General features: G+C 41.4%; 1 protein-coding gene across 6 annotated transcripts in view; it reads left to right on the top strand.

The window, feature by feature from the left end:
• rhobtb4 (Rho related BTB domain containing 4) overlaps positions 1-21,424 on the top strand; it is a 39,265-nt gene extending 17,841 nt beyond the window's left edge. For 5 of the 6 annotated variants that reach the window (XM_026186228.1, XM_026186232.1, XM_026186233.1 and 2 more), the window contains 10 exons: positions 3,523-3,724; positions 3,917-4,020; positions 7,614-7,799; positions 8,185-9,004; positions 9,185-9,404; positions 10,373-10,491; positions 14,815-14,965; positions 15,254-15,342; positions 15,493-15,598; positions 16,122-21,424. In XM_026186228.1, the coding sequence (XP_026042013.1) occupies positions 3,523-3,724; positions 3,917-4,020; positions 7,614-7,799; positions 8,185-9,004; positions 9,185-9,404; positions 10,373-10,491; positions 14,815-14,965; positions 15,254-15,342; positions 15,493-15,598; positions 16,122-16,300 (2,176 nt within the window). In that variant the 3' untranslated portion in view covers positions 16,301-21,424. Of the gene's footprint in view, positions 1-3,302; positions 3,397-3,522; positions 3,725-3,916; positions 4,021-7,613; positions 7,800-8,184; positions 9,005-9,184; positions 9,405-10,372; positions 10,492-14,814; positions 14,966-15,253; positions 15,343-15,492; positions 15,599-16,121 lie in introns of those variants that run through there. The other variant, XM_026186230.1, reaches the window with a different exon arrangement.
• Positions 21,425-22,064: the final 640 nt, after the last annotated feature.

Raw genomic sequence — 22,064 nt, 5'->3', positions numbered from 1 at the left:
AATAGATTCTGCAGACAATTACACACGAGCACTTTGTGTATGCAGCCAAGCCTGTGATAGTTTAAGCCCCATAGCTCTGTGTGAGTGGCCAAGTGTTGACCCATGCATTAAATGGGTGGTTTTTGGGGTCACTCTTTTTTCACTTCTTTTTTTTTTTTGCATGAGTGGTTGAAGAGAGCACAGTGGCAGCCGGCTTCAACGCTGGCATCGGGATGAATTCTAGCCCCAAGGAAGAAGAGGCAGATGGGGGGGTGGGGTGTTAAGGTTTTGGGATAACTGGTTGCTGCCAGTGGATCACTATAGGTGTTACATAACAGAGAAACTGGGGAGGGGGGGTGGGGTGTATATTTGATTAATACTGCTCCTTGACTTACATCCAAAAAGGTCATAGAATGATAGATCACTGCTGAAGAAAAAGGGTGGAGGAAAGTGTGCCGTTGGGAGAAAAAGTGGGAGGAGACAAGGGAGATGGAGAAAGGTTACTAGAAGACAATGAGTGAACTGAAGGATGGAAGAAATGTGAACTGGAGCATTATATTTAGGGAATAAATGCAGAGTGGAAATAAAGTGAGGGACTTTGTCAGCTGGTCCAAAAGTATGCTAGAAAGGGTACGGCTGGAATAAAACAAATAACCCACACAGACAGAAGGATAAATAGAAGGATTTGGAAAAAAGCCAGTGAGTTTGTGTACAGATAAACTAAACAGGAAGATGACAAGATGTGTTTATCTTCTTTCATTTCTCCTTTAAGGGCTGTGTGGCCTTAAAGAAAAGCTATACAAAGACGCACATTATGCATGAGTTTCCTTGTCTCTTTGGGCATGCATGCAGGCTTGCACACATGCACGCGTGCACGCGCTGACTAAATCCATGACATTCCAGAATTAACTAGAAGGGTCATGTTTGTGTGTTGAGTGGGCATTTGAGTCCCTGTCACAGTGTTTCTATCAGTCTGCTGATGCCTACGCAATATCGATATGTCCTTAAAAGTGTCAGAAAAACATGCACACGTAGCGAAAAAATAAAACAGTGACTCATTGTCTCATTGTTTTACATTGCAAACTGTCTTTGTCCTTTTAGACACCTTTGCTAGCTAACATGGAAAAATCGCACTGGCCAGCAGATGAAGTCTAGACATCTGTGTACAGTTCACTATAGTTCACTGGCTAAAAATGAAACCTGAGCTCTACAGCTACACTTTCCGCTCCTCTGAGCTGCACAAGTCTTCTGCTTCCATAGTCTCTGGCTTCTGTTCATCCTCCAGTCATGCAATTAAAAATAATTGTTGGAGTCTAGGAACGCTTAGGAGGTTTAAATATAAACCTGTGAGCAGGTGTGTATCTGCCAAGCGCAGTGATGTATGAGTAGACAGTTGTGTTACACTTGTTAACCAACACATGACCGAACTTGCTTGGGGCCTCGGTGAAGATCCTCAGATGGAGGATGATATCTGGGAGTCAGGTACTGTTGATCCCCCTGAGAAACTGTCCACGCCACCACCAACGCTGCCTTCTGGTTATATCAGTGCGTGCATGCACATGCACGCACTCTCTCATACACACACACACACTGACTTAAATAGTCCTGCAGGCCAGTAGTAAAGGATTTAACGCCATACTCTGATATCTCCCTTGTATTTAACTTTCTTTCCTTTTTTACGGAATCACACATATTCACACATATCAAAGCATCAGCAGGAAAATTTGTGATTTGTTCTTCTGAAAAGCCTTGGTTATTGCCGGTCCCATCCTTTTGATCCCTGTAGCATTAATTTCTGGTTCTAATGCTGGGCTGACAGTGCCTCTCGTTCTCTCTAATACTAATAATCCCCTCCCTGGCTTTTTCTATCTTGCCATTCTTTTCTGGCTATCCACTGTTTCATTGGAAACAGAGAGGATTTAACAGTACTGTACATCACGTCTGGATCCCCCGTTTGTCACCGCCATTTTTGGTACACTCAATTCAAATGTCCTTTGGCACATATCGCTGACAACCACTTGTAATAAGTCAGGATTCACAGTTGGCCCTTTATCCTTGTTTAGTTTTCTAAAAACAGCACTAAGAAGCCTACTGCCATCACCATTAGCCAAAAAGCTGTTAGGTAACTGCCAGGTTGCACTATCTTTTTATTGCTTTCTCTATCTCTCTCCTCTACCTGTTGTACGTGCGTCTGAAGGTGTGACAGCTAAGGTGGCAAGGGAAAAGGATATTTTTAACTCTGAAAGTCATAAATCCACATGGAGGGTTCAGGAAGCTGCTTCTTTGACAGCTCAGGTAAACAAAAGAATCTCTGTTCTGTACTTCCTGGCTGACGTAAACGGGACCCCCCTCTGACAGGAAATTGGAAAACGTCAAGCCTTTTTTGTTGTTGTTGACAAAGAAAATCGATGTCTTAGGTCTCGAGGGAAATAAAGCAACGGTGATATAGATGAAGTGAAGGTGTATGGCTACACTGAGAGCAGTTCATGGCTGAATAGCAGGGCGCACACATGGCTCATGTGTCTGATGAATAGATGCCATTTTTAGCTGCTGGTGTCTGTCACTGCTGGACCGAAGTGTTGCACTGGCATCCACGTCATTGGAACAACAAACCAGAGCCTTTATAAATGTTTCAGATGCTCTATTTACGGGGGCCTTGGTTTGGGTTTTGAATAAGTCGCAACCCCGAATGGACTGATTAGCTGGCTACAGACTGAACTGCGTCTGTGGTGTGGTGTGGCAGTGGTGTCGGTTTTGTAATAGCACAGATTTCTCCAGGAAAGTTTTAAAATGGGTATTAACATGTGTGTTGACATGTCAGAAATGTTTGTAAGCAGTTTATGGAAAGGGGATTTTGGTAAGCTTTTCAGAGTGATGTTTGGTTTTAAAAGAGGAAGTCAGGTGACCTGTGCAGTACTTCCGTTTTGCACCAAGGTTAAGTACAGAGGTGACAGGTGGTCATACATGGCTGCCACGCCAAGAGAAGACGAATGATGATGCATGAAAGACCAAAAATGCTCATTAGAAAGGTCTGGGGGTTTATACTTCCCTTTTTTTTGCACAGCCAACTTAGATTTCATCATCTCGTATTATGTTTTCTCTAAAATGAAAATGCTCTGAGTGATTCAAAAGAGGAGCAGAAAAGGGGAGAAAAGAATAGTAAACTCCAGGGAAGTCTCGTTCTTCTTCCTCTGTCCATCCACCTCCTCCCCCTTCTCTATGTTTCTCTCTCTGTGCTGTTACAGAAATAGCTCTGTGGTCCTTCTTTTGCTCAGCCTGTGAACCATGTGTTCTGTTGAGGGGTTTGGCAGAAGCCTGAATACACTGGGCAGCACAGCTATGGGGGCTTAGATCCTTAACAAAGCTCCCCTAGGCTGGGCTGGGCGACAGCTAGCGGCTACTGTGCCTGATGTTGTTGTCAGTGTCAAAATGCAGTGTCATTCTTCCTGTGGTTCTTTATCAAATGCTGTTTTATTTTTGTTTTTCATGACTGTTGAATTAACCACTTCTCATTTTGATTCTTTCTTCTCTCGTGTTTTCCAGGGCCCTCTCCATGGATATAGACACAGACTATGAGCGGCCCAATGTGGAAACCATTAAATGTGTGGTGGTAGGGGATAATGCAGTAGGCAAGACCAGGCTAATCTGTGCCCGGGCCTGCAATGCCACCCTCACACAGTATCAGCTGCTTGCCACCCACGTGCCAACCGTCTGGGCCATCGACCAGTACCGTGTATGCCAGGAGGTGGGTACATGCACACAGAGTCAAACACAGTTCAGAAAGAGCTGCATAGACAGATTTGGGTACAGTTCTGGGCATTGTACAGAGACCGAAACACAGGCTATAGTAGTTACACATATGTATAAAAAGTAAGTAAAGATTATCAACACTGAAAATGTTGTGCAGGCCACTTAGAAATATTTGTCTGTGTTGCAGGTGTTAGAGAGATCTCGTGATGTAGTGGATGAAGTCAGTGTGTCCCTGAGGTTATGGGACACATTCGGGGATCATCACAAAGACAGACGTTTTGCCTATGGCAGGTGAGCAGATACACTCAGTGAAAAAAAACACACACACGCACACATATACACACAAACACCGTTTGAAGCTATCCGCTTGCCCCAACTTTGTTACTGACCCGGTAACACCATTTGTTGGCTGACCACAAGGTTAACTATCTTAAAGCGTGTTGTTCTAGTTTCCCATTTTAATTGGCGCTGCCAAGGAATTGCTTTGTGTTGGCTGTGTAGTTTGTAAGGCATTAACACAATTTACGTGGGCTAACATATCACCAAATTCATTGTTGGCTTCTTCAGCAGAATGCAACCAATCTATTACACCCACAGAAACATGTCAGTGTAACTTTCCCTCACCCAAAAGTTGCTTTTTGTGTAATCCAGCTGCCATGCTTTTTTAGTTGAACTCTGCTCTCAAGCTGTTACATCCCTCCTCCCTCAGATGTGATTGGATCATCGCTACATCCTCTTATTTCCCGTGCCTCTATCAAAGCTGCTTCATTGGCATGAAATGCAAAAGTACTTATTGCCAAAGCAAAATTCAGCAGATAGAAATTCGATTCACACCGAGCAAAAGTTGGCCAGCGACATCAAACTGAACAATAAAAAAAAGAAAGGATACATTTTAACCATGCTTAAAAAGGCTGCTGTACTCTATATTGCACTCTGCTGTATGTTTTACCAACAATGGGTGGATCCTTAAAAAAGATCCTTAAGAAAAGCAAACAAACCCAGATCCCTCCCTCAGTCATACGTAAGGTAAGTTAAACAGAAGTGCCGAGTCATTGCGGTCATTAGCCTTCGTTTTGTTAAAATAAAGTTTCCTTAAGATATTCTTTGGCGAGTTGTCTTATTTTAGAATGTCTCAGGCCAGATTCAGATGGTTTACGCTTTAAAACCTGAACCATTAAATAAGAAAAAGACAGAAAATGTGAATTTGTTTTAGATCTGTTTTGCAATTTAGTGTAATTTAATTTAAAAAAAAACACTGGGATCACACTGATTAGGCTGGTGTATGCACTTTGTGTATCAGGTCACCTTGTCCCTGTGTCAGGTGTGTTTGAGTGAGAGGTGTTTATTGAGGTGTGTTTATTGTCAAGTAGCATGTAGTTCATTTGTTCATTTTGTTCTTGTTTTGCTGCTATGATACAAATTAGGCCAAAGTGTCTGTACATGTGCACATTGATATGCCTCTATTTGTATATGTTTTGGTGTGTGCGTGCGTGTGTGCATGTGTCTGTCTGCATGCCCTGTATGCTTTGTCAGCCTGCAGTCAGCTGATAAAAACACAACGCCAGCTCAGCTGTTTTTCCGTGCCCGGTGTCACTGGCTCCCCTCCCACTCATCCTCGTTCTCTCCCATTCCATTCATCTGAGCCGCGCTTTATTCTCCATCCTGTCCTCAGGCTCCTCTGATTCACCTCACCTCCCCCTCCTCTCTCATTACCTTAACCGAATTTACATCATAAGGCTCTGTTGTGCCCTTGACACTTTGCTACCTCCTAACCCAGCCTTTTGTTGATATCAAAACTCAAAACATCACATTGTCAAATGATACCCAGATTGTCACATGGCTTGTTAGAAGAGGAACACTCAGTTTGGGAAAATAAACACAGAGTGAAAATAGGTCAAGTTAAAAAGTTTTTCATTCAGCAGAGATTCAGAAATTTAAAAAAACAAAAAGTTAGAGATTGAAGCACTTCCAGCATGATTTGCCAGTGTGATACAAATCCACTTTGTTTGTACATTTAGAGGCAGACTGGGGCAGGTCTTCACAAAATGCAGATAGGAGAAAAATATAATCCATATAAAGGATGACCTGTTGGTCCATATATCACGTGTCCAAAAAGAAAACAAATTTTTATGCATTTATATTTGAATGCGTCATAAGCCATTATGTACTGACAATTTTTATATTCTAGATTAGTTACATAATCTACATTATGTTTGTAGTGTTAATAGGATCGCCTGTCAGTCCAGCAACAGCATTAATGAAGACACTACAACTTGTTATGAACAAATTAAAAAGACTTTACAGTTTGCATTTATATGGTGCCACTTGCTTTAGTAAAGTTGACCACGCAGCAAGACCTAGATCTTAAATGGAAAAACATACAAACAAACCACGAGATCCGATGCATGTACACATAACATGACCTGAAATAGCCTAAGCCGTGGCAATGATCCTTGTGCAAAGTGCAAATGGGAGTTCCTGTGTGTGTGTATGAGAGAGAGACAGAGCATGAGCAGTGATGTAATACTTCAGTATTGTATATTACATCCTTGCCAGTGGAAGCTTTGCAGAGATTATGTAGTGAAAGTAAAGAGGACTATGGAACCCGTGTCTGCACTGCCGAAAATGTCACAGTTGATTTAGTGCAGTTCGGTTTCATTTCCTTTAAAGAAGAGGGGACGTCAGGTTAGCTGCCTTTGTGTGTTACTTGTAAATTAAGCTGTTTGTCCCTCTTCTTCAAGGATGCTTCCTGTTAAAAGATTTTCACGTTTTAGTCAAGTAGTCAGAGTATATTTGGATTTCTTACAGTGCTGCCTTTGTGTGCTCATTAAAGTGGGTCATATTTTCTAGAGCAAAGGTATTTTGCCAAAGGAAATAGACAAGTTTAAGTGGCATTTAATGATCCTCTCAGATTCATTAATGGGCTTTTCTCCCACTGTCTGATGAACAATGTGTGCCTGACAAAAACTGGAACATATGTATATTTAATTATCTTCAAGTTATCAGCGATGCTTAATCTAGTGCACAAATTACATAAGTCTTTAGTAGTCTTGTGCTGCTGGGATCAGAAGTCCTGTGTTGTTGCGCTGTTGTGAGGAGCAGATCATTTAGCAATTGAGCATTTTTGCCTCGTCAGCATTGCACAGGCACTAAATGATCCATCCCGCTGGCACGAAGCTCAGTCAAACATTACCTAGTAAGAGAAATGCCTGCACCAACATGTCACAGAAATTTCAACTCTGGAGAACAGCTGTAAGTGCTGCCGTCTGCCTGCTCAAACACATCAGAAAAGGAGAAAATGAAATTCCGTGTGTGTGTGTGTGTGTGTGTGTGTGTGTGTGTGTGTGTGTGTGTGTGTGTGTGTGTGTGTGTGTGTGTGTGTGTGTGTGTGTGTGTGTGTGTGTGTGTGTATTTTGATCTATTCTTAGCTTTCTCTTTGTGGTCCATGTAGCCTTGAAGGGCTTATGGAGATTTACGTAAGAGAGAGCGGGAGAGAGGGAGAGAGAGAGAGGGGCAGGCCAGACAAATCAGCAGCCCAGAGGCCCAGAATCACAGACACACAGACCCACTCGCGCACACACGTCTTCTGACCCCAGCTTTCTCACTGGCACCGTCCATGCTCCTGCAGTGCCTTGCAGCAGCTCAAAAAAGCTTCATCCACACATGTATGTTTTAAGCATAAACTTGACAAGACGTCCGTTGAATCAGCACCGATCCTTTTCATTTCCTTTTTTTATCTCTGTCTCCTTGATGCCATCAAAGACCACATGTCTTCTGATGACTGGCATCTTCTGCTCATGACATAACAAATCAGCCCTCCTCTCTTTTTGCCTTTTGAGAGATCACTGATATTCTTTTCACCCCTGCTCTCGCCACCCTTTTAGGTCTGATGTAGTGGTGCTTTGCTTCTCTCTGGCTAATCCCAATTCCCTGCGCCACGTCCGCACCATGTGGTTCCCGGAGATCAAGCACTTCTGTCCCCGGACGCCCATCATCCTGGTTGGTTGCCAGCTGGATCTGCGCTACGCCGACCTGGATGCTGTTAACCGGGCGCGCCGACCGCTAGCCAAGTGAGTTGCATTTTACATTAGGCATTAACAGACGGGTTTAGAGGGAACCTTGACCCTGTGGCTTCAGTGAGATGTGCATGTGATGTGCATGCCTGGTTAATCAGCAGCAGGAACTAAATCACCATAAATGAGGCAATTTTAATGCGTTTTTGCTTTGTGTTGTGAAGAAAAGTTAAAACGGTTAAAACGGTCAATTTTCTGCTCTTTTGAAAAAGATTGGCTTGCACTGATGTCATCAGTGACATCATGTTAGCTGTTCTTAAAACTAGCACTGAGATGAATACCGCTTTCTTATAGCATTGTTTTGTGCACCTAATTATATTGCTTGCGGTTCTTTATCTGACTGCTGTCATCATTATGATTGTTATGTCTTTCTCACTCACAGACCCATCAAACCTACAGATATCCTTCCTCCAGAGAGAGGCCACGAGGTGGCAAAAGAACTTGGTATTCCCTACTATGAGACCAGCATCGTTGCCCAGTTCGGTGTCAAAGATGTTTTTGACAATGCAATCCGTGCTGCCCTTATCTCCCGTCGACATCTGCAGTTCTGGAAGTCGCACCTGAAGAAGGTCCAGAGGCCCCTCCTCCAGGCGCCATTCCTGCCTCCTCGGCCACCACGCCCCATAGTGGGCATCCCAGACCCGCCTCTAACAGACGGCGAGGGCCCCGACTCCCTTTTCTGTCAGCCACTGTGTGCTGATGTTCTTTTCCTTCTGCAAGGTGGCACTACTCGAGTTTTTGCACACAAAGTCTATCTGGCTACATCCTGCTCCAAGTTCTATGACCTCTTCACCCTTGATCTCGGTGGATCGTGTACCGGGCCATGGGGGGAGGAACAGGAGAGCAAGGAAAAATCGGAGAGCGGGGAGGAAGACGAGCAGAGCCGGAGAGGAGCCAAGGAGCAAGCTGGACGTACTAAGAGCCTAGATATTGATAAAGATGGGGTTGACGGAGGAGTGAGAGGCCTGAATCAACCCCAGCTGCGCCAGCAGGGCTCTTTGAGGACTTCCCAGAGTGATAATGCACTTCCTTCTCGAGCCCAGTACTCCATGGGAGCACTAGGGACTGGGCGAGCACTTTCAGGATGGGGAAGGGGGTTCTTGAGTGTTTGTTTGGAGCACATAGATGATCCCGTGACTGGACACCCACGACTCATGACTGTGGTAGCCATGGATGCACTTATACAGGAGGAGCCATTCAAGGTGATAAAGTTAAAACACTGTTACTGAGAAAATAATTTTATTGATCGGAATATGTGAGATATTCTGCACCATTATTTTAGTCTAAAGCCTTAGATAATCAAAAGAAGCAAAGAAACAAACAAAGATTTCATCTTCCCAAAGCTCTGTATATTTGACCTCTCTGATTGGTTTTTGTTCTAGGCTGTGCTTCAGTACCTATACACCGGCAGTTTGGATGAGGGTCGAGGAGATCTGATGCAGGTCGCCACCATCGCGGAGCTACTTGAGGTGTTTGACCTGCGAATGATGGTGGCCAATGTTTTGAACAGAGAAAGCTTCATGAACCAGGAGATCACCAAGGCCTTCCACGTCCGCAGAGCCAACCGCATCAAGGAGTGTCTCAATAAGGGGACATTTGCTGGTAAACCACAATGCCATCCGCTCACTGGCTTGATGCTTTCAATAACACTGGTCTTTTTGTACTGTATATGCTTTCCATATATGCATCAGTATGTGTTTTTGTGTCTGTCTGTGTTTGGGTATACGTATGTCTGTGTGGGCAAGAGAAGTGAATGAGGGTTACGAGAGGTTGTTGAGGAGACCATGTGACGAAGACAGGAAACAGCACTCTCTTTCACTCTCTGAAAATGTACACCCTGTGTTACATTTGGTCATTCTCTTTCCATGTAGTACTTGCTATGCAAAATGCATTCATATGTTTTTCAAAATCACAGTCAAAACATTTTGATGACTGACCGTTGCTTCACATTGTTTTGTGTTGGGTGTTATGTGTATCCTGTATTTGTGTTGTGTTGTCGTCCCTCCCTCCTGAGCTGTTGTGTATGCATGTTGCCACAGTGTTTCCAGCTAATGGTGAACATCTGACATTTCTGACAAAAAAAAAAAAACCCTTGCTCAATTTCATTACTTTCTATACTGTTTGTGTCGTGTTCGTTATTAACATTAGTGGATCTAAGTTTTCAATAATCTAAAAATTGCAGAAATGTTCCCATGACTTATTAAATGTTCAATTAAAAACAGGTGTAGTTTAACATGTGGCACGTTAAGAACCGCAGTGGAGAAGCTAGTGTATTTTCATGTCACTTAAACATTTCCTCTATCAAAGCTCTTGTTTGCACAGGATTTTTCTCTGTGATCCTTGCATCTACTCTCCTTCCCTTACTCTATGTCAAAAGCTGTTCTGTCCCCCCGTCAATTTATCTCTCTGTCTGTCTACCTGTGTCTTTGTGTGTGTCTGTCTGGCCTCCTGTCTGTCTCCGTGTGTCTTTGTGTGTGTCTGGGCGTCTGCCTTGTCCGTCTTTCCCCCTCTGTAGCTTGGGCTTCTGTGGCATACCACGAGATGAACGCTCTTTTCCGCCCCGGTTTTAGATGTGGTGTTCCGACTGGATGATGGTTGTCTCCCAGGCCACAAGCCCCTGCTTATCTCCAGCTGCGACTGGATGGCGGCCATGTTCCGTGGCTCTTTCATGGAAAGTTACATTGAGGAGGTGAGCTCAGACAAAGTGGGAAAAAGTCGAGGATGGAGTTACCTTTAAGTTTTGAGAAGGGATCGAGTGTCCGTGTCCTAAATCCTGCTAAATTCCCAGTAGTAACTCACAACTAGCAAGAAACGTTTTTAAGGCCACTTTGAAATGTTCCAAAACCTTTTAGATGAAATTGATTAGAAATGTTGTAAATGCCAGTTTATGGCTAATAGCCTAACTAATATTAAATAATTTATGTTTATAATAACAGGGTATTTATGTGTGTACCAAAGCCCATTTGTAGCAGATATGATCCAACAACCTTTAAATGGATAAGCTCTCTAGAAAAGAGATGCAAAGAACACTTGAGCTATATTAGATATTTCTTTTTCTTTTATTTTTTAGAAACTTTTGAAAACCAGCTTTATTATGCTATCTTAGCCATGCTATCAGATTGCCCTACAAACCTTTTACTTACTTGTAGATGTGGTTGAAACTCTTTACGGCTCATGAGAATTGACCTACATAATAATTCACACGTCCGCACCTCCGTATACACAAATTTCCTGCACATGAGTACTGCTTGGCTTATCCCAACTCATATACAAGCATTATTATTTGCCATAAAATGTAATGATTTGCACTGATTATATTAGAGCTGGCTATTTATGTCTATAGCCTGTATACATAAAAACAAATATGCAGTCATACAAAGACACAGACGTGAACTTTTTGAGTCTGACTTCCTGTTTTTTGTGGTTTGACGCGAACCACAGCGTATCGTGTTGTGTCAATAGGTTGAAGGCTCACATTTTGCACTAACTCTTCTCATCTTCTATCAACTCAGTGACAGCCTTTAACTTCCTCTCTGGTTATGTGAGCCCCAGGGAAATTCTCATAAAATTTTTCTGGGTAGTAAAATTTAGTCAGACTTCTTATGCTGCAATCACCCGAGGTTTAGCTTCAGGAGGTTACTGGGTGCAGGATGTGTCTGACATAACCAGAGAGGAAGTTAAAGGCTGTCACTGAGTTGATACTCCTCGGACAGTGTTGCTGAACCAGATCCCACTGGGTATGGTTACTCTCAAGGTCAGCAGGTTTAGGTTACCCAATCCCCTGGAAGTTCTGGAAGTTTTCTGGAACTGAAGCAATTGGTAAAGATAAAGCTGTGGTCAAGAAAAGCATTGCTTTTTTTGTTGTTTGCACATGCAGATGGATGGGATTTCTTTCTGGAACACACCACATGAGTCTGTGTGCAAAAACAACCATTGCAGCTATTGTTTTCACTAGTGAAAACAGGACATCGGGATCAGTGAGGGGACGCAGTGTTTGCTGCTGGTGGTGGGCTGCTGGTGTCTATGGTTACACTAAACAGTTCATGTTAATGGCATGAGGCTGGCAGCACGTAGAGGACAGGTGGTCTGGACACAAAGATTCAAAGCCTGACCGGACAATGATGCTGTCAGCAATTTTGTTTATGAACAGCTGTTTTGTTTTGTTTTATTTTATTTTATTTTATTTGCTTGCTGATTTGCTTTATCTTAAATACATGTTGTTGTTTTTTTACTCCTAATTTGTAAGCTGTTGTTTATCTCACCAGGATGGTGCACTTCTTGCTTTGCTTGCTGACTTTTAAAGTTGCTTCTTTCAAATTTGCTACAAGACCATAAGTTACCATGCTCTAATGTGTCTTACTTCCTGTGAGCTGCGCATATGAAGTGAATGCTAAACCACACTATTAAAAACCCCAAACACTGGTCTTTAAATAGAAGCAGAACTTTAAGAGCATGACACAATACAACTGCTCAACCCTAAAACAGCAGATGATCTAGCTTTAGTCACATCGTCCTGAACATTGAGCACATTTGACATACATATTAACATGATGTGATATTTTTATAAAAATGAATTTAAAAATCTGAATATGACAAGAAAGAATCTGATTAATCTGGTGATAATACATTATCGTTATCCAAAAACAACTTATATTTCAAACTTAGGTAATGCACAATGCACATTTATTAGCATCTACTAGATACATTTTATACAGGCAATACATTGCTAATAAACAGCCTTATCATGTTACCATCACATTAGTTTGAAGTAAGTATTTTATATATTTGTGAAATATATATAAATTAATAATCCCTAACTCTAAGTGGGAGAGCATCATGTGATTAGAGATGTGTTTCTCTATTTTTATGCCCATGGCACACTTCCCTCTCTGTATTTTTGTGCTCACACATTTCGGTGTTCATGCTGCACTGCGATTGCACAGCTATTCTTGACTTGTGCAGAGCAGCATTAAGTTGAGTCTCACAAAAAAATGTGCTTAAAATCCCCATCACTTTTTGTGGCATTGGTTTTAGTATAACATTGGTACAATGATTTCATACATTAAGGATTTTCTTTTCTTTGTGAATTCAAAGGTGATCTGGGTGTAATTTTCTCTATTGTGTACTGTTCAAAAGGCACAAGTCAAAAGACACCTCTTGTGGTTTGCTGTGTCTGTGGATAGACCGCTGATTGTGTCATGGTACACCCATGGATTACTTACTAGGTGTGTGTCTGTGGTTTTGTGTTCACCCTGGGAGTGTGTATCCTGGTGGAGTATTACATGTTGAGAAAAGACTAGTCTATCAAGTGTGAGAGCCTCTGCAGCTCTGTCATACTCCTTTTTTTTTAACTGTGAGAAAAAAATTTCTCCCTTTTAACCCTTTTCTGTCACATTTATGGTGATGCTGCACGCTGTTTTTTCCTGACTACCTTTTTGTATATAACAAGAAGAGTAGGGTTGAAATCATGCCTGAATGTGTCATTTGCACTTTTATTTTTAGTCATTGCAGCTTTGCAAGTAATTGCAAATTTCACTAAACTTACAAATGAACAGTTATGATGGCAAGAGTAGAGCCGACAGATCGTACTCATACATTTTCGGAACCTGTGACTTTGTCCATCTATTAATTCTTCCTGATCCAGCTGGGAGGCCACCCATAGCTCTACGTTGTGTCTTTTTTTATCATAACGACAGGTCACACTAAGCTGACATTCTCCTAATTGGCTATAGGAGTGAAGGGTGGTGAGTGCCTCAGTGGGTACACTGAGGCAGAGTGCTCCTGAAGAGGTCAGGTTATCACTCTCATAATCCTTCCTCCTGTCCTTCCCAGGCTTAGACGGTCATCTAGTTTGTGGATCTGGTTATAGCCTTGCAGTAATTAAGATGTTTTGCTTTTATGTGTTTGTTTACCACCGAAAAGTGGTGGAGGAGGAGCATGGTCCGGTCTAAGTGATGTTATGGCAGCGTCAGTGTCAATATGGCTGAACATTTTACTTAAGAATTAGCTTAAGAAAAAGACTCCATATCCCAACTATAAACATTAGCCTAAAGTATCTTGTTTTTTAGGCTGCTTTTTAAGTGTGAGAATCTGGAGTGCTATTTTTTCTCATTATTAGCTTAACTTGTTGATAACAGTTAGTAGATAAAATGTCATAGATTATTTTATCATTAGAACAGAGTGTGGCTAAATGAGATGAACTACATAGTATATCTCTTTGACGAACGCTGCCACAGTCTGTCTCATCTGTGTCAGTGTCTTAGTCTGCACATTGAGGCTAGGTTTGTGTTTTCCCTGTGCACCACATTGCACGGTTGTATGTATGTGGGGTTTATCTGGATTTAGCCCTATTGCTTACATCACGAGCCAGATAGAGCCCTCATCTGAGCCAAGATCAAAGGGAATGCGAACAGTATGTCCTCTGCCCTTTACCTCCAGATACCTACAGCGCTGCTTTCATTGGTATTACTGAAACCTTACCCTTTACTAAACATTACAATCCACATGTCAGAATTTGCCAACATGTTTTTTTGTCGTAACACAAAAATTGTAAGTTCAGAAGACACATACAAATATGCAGTGTTTTTTGACATAAGGACCACTCATGTGAGGATATATCCCCAACCTTTTTTGCGCCACAGACCGGTTTATGCCCGACAATATTTTCACGGACCGGCCTTTAAGGTGTCGCGGATAAATACAACAAAATAAAACTAGTACCGGTACCGAAAAAAAGAAGATTTATTCATAACACACGTGAAAAGACCCAGGAAAACCGAGTTAACGATAAAAACGATAACAAAATAACGCTGAAAACCGATAAAAACCCTAAAAACTATACATTTCACACCTGAGCCTCAGCTCTCGCGGCCCGGTACCAAACGACTCACGGACCGGTACTGGGGTTGGGGACCGCTGGGATATATCTAATGAAAATGAATGTCTGCAATGCATTTTTTATATCTCATGCCTTGTTTTTGATCTGTTTACCCTTTATATGATAAATTTCCAGGTCTCCATCCCTAACACCAGTACAGCCTGTATGCGAGGGGTGCTGGAGTTCCTGTACTGTGGCCTCCTGACGCCTTGTCCTGGTCTGGAGCCCATGGAACTAATCGTTCTGGCCAACCGTCTCTGTTTGCCACGTCTCGTCGCCCTCACCGGTAGGGATCCTTTCTGTCATATTGAGAGCACAGGAAGGAACGTCCTCTCATTTAAATATCATGTTCTCACTTCATGTGACAGAACATGCGTTTGATAGTGTTTTATCACTTGCACTTTGCTCCTTTTATCAGTGACTCTGTAACATTTTTACGTATAGCCTTCTGTTTGCATCTAGTGCAGATTTAAAGACTAAGAATTTAGGACTGGGAGAAAAGATATCCATGTGCAAGTGCTGCATGCAAATGGGAAATACTGACATGATTGTTTCCATTTTTATGCATTTTCAGAGCAGCACGCTGTGGATGAGCTTCTCCGACTGGCAGTGAAAGGAATTGACATTGATGGGCAGGTGTTGGCTTACCTTGAACTTGCACAGGTCTGTCCTTTAAATAACAAATTATTTATAATTCATTAATGACGCTGAATTACTTTCATTTTTGCTAAAGGGGGAATCCATATTTTTATAGTGATGCTATTTTTTTCAGCTCTGTAACTCCTCATTTCTTCTCTGCTTCTCTTTTTGCAGTTCCACAACGCAAAGCAGCTATCAGCTTGGTGTCTCCATCACATCTGTACTAATTATAACAGCATCTGCCGCAAGTTTCCCAAAGATATGAAGGCCATATCTCCAGGTAAAGAATAAACTGCCTCCCTCAAATCCCTTTTAGACACGTAGCTTTTCTCTCAGTGAAAAAAGTAGGGACCTTATTTTGCTTTGCAGTGCTACAAGAATGTACATTTTCTGGGTTAAACACACTGCTAATGGACTGCAACACAGTGTGACTTGATCATCACAAACATTTGGTTGGAGTGGGAGGGCTGAAATATTTTTTTTTTCTGGATAAGCACTGAGGCTGCATACCTACTGTTTTTTTTTGACGAAGAAAACGTTTTCAGTCAGTTATATCACAATTAAAATAATTTCTTTTTAAAAGGATTTGAATTCCAAACCAAAGTTTTGTGTTATTTCCGTACTGAATAAATGAAACCAATTAAATGAAACAATGTCCATTTATTCAGAAAAGGTGATCTCGACCACTCTTTAATTCCATCAGCGCACATCTTGAAATGACACAGAGAGTTTTCATGTTGCTTTTTTTCTGCAGTGACTTTTTCTTTTCATGCCTTTTTTTTTTTTTGCTCTGCTCTCTGCAGAAAACCAGAGGCACTTTGAGAAGCAGCGCTGGCCACCCGTGTGGTTCCTGAAGGAAGAGGATCGCTACCTGCGCTCCCAGAAGGAACGTGAACGTGAAGAAGAGATCTTGCGCAAGCAACACACCAAAAGGGGCTGGTGTTTCTGGAGGCATCCATCCTCCTCTCCACATGTCTCTTAAAGCGCCCCAACCTGGAAAGTTGCACCTCCCCATCCAACTCCACACATATAGAGGAGAATTACCCCGAACCCCTCTATTAGTGGATAAATGACCCTCAGAGCTAATATGCCTGGATGTCAGCATGTTTGGGGGAATGTATGTGCCTCTTTATAAGTGTGGGTGACCACACAAATGCATTTTGCTATCCTGTGTGACACGTGTGGATTCAACTCATGGGTATGTGCATGGAGGTGTGATTGTATGTGTGCGGTATATTGTGATCGAGTGATGCTTCCAAGTTGAGTGCTTCCCAAACGCCCTGTTTGATAATGGCCTGAGGTTGCAGTGCAGCCCCTTTTGTCCCTCCAGAAGAGCTCGGTCCCTCCACCAGCACTCACAGTGTCTAAGCCGCGTGAGTGATTGGACTGGGAGCAAGGGCTCTCTATTTCTCTCAGTCTCCATCCTTCACATTGACCTTAATGACTATTACACATTGACCACTGCGGCTTCTCTTGGGGGAGCTTACCTCTGCCTTCACTTCTATACAGACTGTTAGCATGCACACACAGACCTATGCCCATTTTCCACCCCCTTAAAAAAACCAGCACTGTATTCCCAGGAATTGACACTGACAATGTAATTATTATTCCAACATTGTTTTTTTTTTGTTTTGTTTTTTTATGTTTGGCGCCTTCTAGGAAACTTTTATCAGGTGAAATGGCGCATACTACTTCCAGGAAGCTGATGATTGCCGTCACAACCACACGAGATGTGATTGTAAATCTAGAGCCGAGGTTTGCTGGCAAGGGGGAACTCTAAAACAATTAGTACGTTAAAATGCTCCTGTCAAGAGGATTGATCATAGCCTTCGGTGATCCCGAAGTGGTGGTTCTTGGTGTTTATCACCCACCCGTGCACTTCCCAATCCTTTGCTGCGCACACCAAGCCACAAAAAAACAACAAAAACTAAACAAAAAGCTCGAAACCCTCGAATGACCACAGCAATAGGGGGCAAAGAGGGCCAGCCTTACTTGATACCTCCGCCATGGAGGAATGATGGATTCAGTATTAAACAACTGCGCTTGTAACGTCCACGACCACTATGTTACACTGAAGCACCTCAGCCAGCCTGCCTTTATACCCCTACACCACTAGGGGCAGCACTGCTCAGGGCCCTGACACTATCTTTCACACTAATGGATTTTAGGCCTGTGTCTTCTGCACTATACTTTCATTTGATGAGATTGCCAGTATAACTTCAATCCTTGCAGTGTTAAAAAAAACAAAACTTCAGCACCTGCAGTGTTATTAGTGCATTTATAACAAAACAACAACTATATATCACCAGATTTATTAATACCAAAGCTGTGATTCTTCTTCTTCTATTTATTTCTGCCTCCTTCCTGCCTTTCTTTCTTTTTTATTTTTATTTTTCAGGAAGAAGGGATGTAAGAGAGAAGTGAAAGTGATTGTAGGAGAAGAAGAAGGCAGAAAAATATTTGAATCCTTTGGATGGGTGGTGTTTCTAATCTGTGGTGTCAGGAGAAAAACCGTCACTTCTGAACATTGCCTTCGTTTCTGCTGCTCAATTTGAAAATGGTGTTGAAGACACAGTAAGACGGTGTTCGGAAGAACACACTCAAGAACCTGTGTATTTTTTTTGTGTTTACCTGCAAAGAGAATGGAGAAATTTAAGGAGGGGTTTTAAATTTTGACATAGGAGCATTTTAACCCTTATTGTTTCTTCTTCCTTTACTAACAGTCTGTAAGAGGTCATAATAGGTCATTGATATTTAGATTGTGTGGTTTGTCTGATTTAACCCACAGCAGTTACAAACCTTTTTTTTTGCTGCTTTCTGATTCAAAAACAACGTGATCTACGTTGCTTCGTTAATCAAGATTGAATTCGGAGGCGTGATCGTTGTTTCAAGAAACTTGTCAGTATATTGCTGCGTATGAGAGCAAATCTGATTTTCCTGTTGAGGGTGCTAATTTTGTCAGGCTTTCGTACTGATTTTGGAGGGAAAAAAAGAAAAAAGATGTGTTGATGAATTTCTATTAGCACGTTGTTCTATTTGTGGGTTTGCGCCCCTCAGCTTTACCCAGGCACTAGATAGATAGATTGTGTGAGACATCTGGTCTGTTCTACCGTGCAAAGTCATTGTCAGCTCCTGAAGTAGAAGTTGAGTAGGACCTCATGAGACTCAAGTGCAAACTGAGCTGTTTCATCTCCAGAAAGAGTGAAAGTGAGCATATTTCAGTCAGGATTACACATATCCTGAATAAATGCATAGATAGTTAAAAATATCCCAATGCATGGCTTTGAGAACTTAGAAAAGAGACCTGAAGAAGAGGAAAGACTGTTTTTGATTAACTTACTTTTAAGTTTCTCATAGAATCTTTTTGTCTTAATGGTGTTAATGGTTAGTATGTCCCCATTAAGCCTATCTTGGTCCAGGTGCCTTATAGATGGACAAAACTGGAAACTAAAGTGGGATTTTAGCAGCTTCTTAGTTTAAAGCTGCAGACTGGTTCTGCAGTCAGCGACATGAAGGACACTGTAGACAATGGCCATGATCATAACTGTAAAATTTTCTGTGGTGATCCTTCATGCATCTTCAGCTATTATTCTTATTGAAGGATTTTTAAGACGATTGCCTGTGCAAAATCCTTTGGCCTTCTGTTTACTTCATGCAGACAAATGGCCTTTTAAACGTTTTTTTTAGTATAGTAGAATATGCTGGCCTTAGAGTAAGGTGTTTTCTCTGAATCGGGACTCACGTCATGGTTACGTTTTTTTCCACTGACCAGATGACTGAGTGGTAGCAACAACACCAATTGCATTATAACTTCCAAACCACTGTTTTTGAGAAAGCAAAGCTTTTTATTAATTAGCGCTGGCTGGCCTGTGCGCTGGGAGGGTGCAACCACTTTTGGAGTGAAGTTAATTTCTGGCCTACCCTTGTCATTACAATGACATTTGAGTTGGAATGCACTTTTTCGTGTGTCTATACTATACCTCTTTTTTCTGCACTTAGCATGGATTGATCCTTGTGTAAGATTGTTTGTAAACCTGAAGATTGTAGCATGACTTTTCCACTCAAGTCTTTCAAATCCTCCACATCTCAGTGACGAGATGGACGACACAACTTCTTCAGCTTCTTTAAGGTCTTGTACGCATTGAACTCCACAGTAGCTCTTTTCCTCGCTATGTGGCTTTATGCACATGCCCTTTTGGCTAAATTAGCTCTGCACAGCTGAAGGTAGCATCCAGCTCTAAATGATACACTACACAGGTTAGCGTGATAAAATAATGCAGAGGATCTGTTCCTGTGGTGCAGTGTTACAGCTCTCCATGTGTGCTGTTACTGTAGTTACTAAACTTAATGAAGCTTGTTTCTGTCATTTTTTTTTCTTTAATCTTGAAAAAAACAAAGAGAGCAGTTGAAATCAAGGATTTATAATCCAGTGTAAGAATATGATGCTAAACGGCTGAAAGCCAAGAGTAATGTTTGGATTTAGTTTGCATGTAATGACAGAGGAATTGTATAAGGCATGATGCATGTTTCAGCAGTTAGATATATGTTACATATACAGCAGTTTCTTAATTTTTGTTGTTGTCACTCTGTTTGGGGATCACAACGCTGAAGGTTGACAGGGTTGTGGGAAATGTATAAAATAGAAATCATAAAAAACACTAATATTGATAACAGTAATTATATTTGAAAGCTAATTTGGGGTGACAGGGCATCGAGAAAGGGAGCATCAGGCCAGAGGCAGTTGAGAGAGGGAGTGATGGAGAGCCAAAACTGTAAGCTTTGTTCATTTTATTTAGCTCAACATTTGCCCAACACTGACTCCTACAGGCAAAAGTTATGTGTTGTCACACTGGCGGTAGAGTTCCTTTGTATTGTCGTGATCTCTCTATCTATCTTGATCACAGTGTATTTACTGTCACATTTTCCTCTGCTATTTGAGATGGAGCAGTTCTTCCCTCCTTGGAGACCTGAGCTCCCTATTTTAATGTAACACCTGGTGATGGAGAGAACACTTTTTGGGGGGGATTGGGGTTTTGTTGTTGTTGTTGTTGTTGTTGTTGTTGTTTTTGGTGTCTGGTGTCTCTCTCCTCCTGTGCCTTTAGTGAATTTTCACTCTTTTAGCTCTGTTCAGGCTGACGGCACAGCACTTACAGCCTCCCGGGCACAAAGTAAAGTCAGTTAAGCCAAGAAGTAACACACATGTGAACGCAGAAATAAATGTAGGTTGATATGCAGCATCTTAGAGCTTATGTGGAGTGACCTATGTTTCTTTAATGTTATTATTCATGCAAAAAGTAGTTACAGTCTATTGGAGTCAATTCTTCCAGTGATTACATAGAGAGCTTTTCAAGTTCTCTAAGTGACGTCATCAAAAGCTACACAGCGGATGACATAAATAAACCAAGAAACCCAGCAAACCAGCAATTTAGAGTAACGTTTCCTTTTCAGGTGCCTGCACATTTTATTATGTAGCCGACTATTATGTGTCTGATGAGTATGCTGTCCATATATATATACACACCAGTTTTTATTGATCCAAATCAAAATATCATTTAATTTTCCATTTCTCTACTTAATCTTTGTCTTTAAGACAAATTCTGTAGTGCACTCTATTGCTTCCACTATTTCAGTATCCTTTTATTTGGGGAACTGCATCTGTGAATGATTGCTTGGATTGAAGGCAGATGTTAGCTGTGACATCTGTATTATTCTGCATTATGCTTTAATGAAGGTAGGTACTCTCCAAAGTACAATAAAGTGTTGTAAATTTAATACACGTCCCAGCTGGACATAACCTGTCATCTTCTAACTACTCATCACACTGTATCTCTTCATTAGATTCATGTATAAGAAAAGAGAGGTGTTCATATAGAGAGACATGGTGTGAATTAACCCCCTGGTCTATACTGTAACTTGTGGATCATATATACTGTATAGTATTGTTATGCACTTTTGTTTCCATCGACTCAAACGACTTAATAACATGTACTGCGTACGTTATTGTGTTTATTACAATAAAAGGCAAAAGAAAGAGCACACCACACTCACAAACTATTAAGGGCTTTCAAATTTTTTTTTACAACAATCAGAATGTTTTGCTGCTTTTGCAAAAAATGTTTTGAAATGAAAATTTTGTAATATTTTTGAACCACTGTGATTTGTATAAAAAATAAATTCAAAAAGAAATGTAGAGAAAAGGTTTTTTTTTCTTTTTTGCCATTTCAGTATTTTAATGTTTGACATGAATTTTATTAAAACTATTAATCTTTTGCTGTTTCCTGGAATGGACGTCATTGTGGGTCTTTCTTTTTTTAGTTTGTTTGTTCTCATGATAAAGCTCCTCAGTGGATTTCCAACATAAAGAGGATTTCTTTTCTATTAAGAGTCTGTAATAACAAGACTGACAGAAAGATAGTGTATTGGGATTTTCCCAAAAACCATATCTTCAGAGAATTGTCCCGGAAAGAGAAAATATCCAGTCAGTGGCAGTTCTCTAGGTAAAAACTAATTTGTCACCCATAACTCTTTATGTCAGAAGTCAGAGGACAATGGACAGGCTGCTTTGAACTGATAGGAAGGAAAGTGTAATTTTTGAAATTACCACTAATTATAACCAAGTTACACAGGAGAGCATCTCTGAACACAAAACATATGATGGGCTATGGCAGCAGAAGCCCACACCCAGTGTCAATCCTTTCGGCTAAGAGCTGCCACAGTTTGCACCTGCTCATAGCAGTTTATAAAAA

This window comes from Astatotilapia calliptera, chromosome 12, assembly GCF_900246225.1.
Source record: "Astatotilapia calliptera chromosome 12, fAstCal1.2, whole genome shotgun sequence".
In the NCBI taxonomy this organism is placed as follows: Eukaryota; Metazoa; Chordata; class Actinopteri; order Cichliformes; family Cichlidae; genus Astatotilapia; species Astatotilapia calliptera.
Note: the sequence above shows the minus strand (reverse complement) of the source record. Positions and strands in the feature narration are given on the sequence as shown.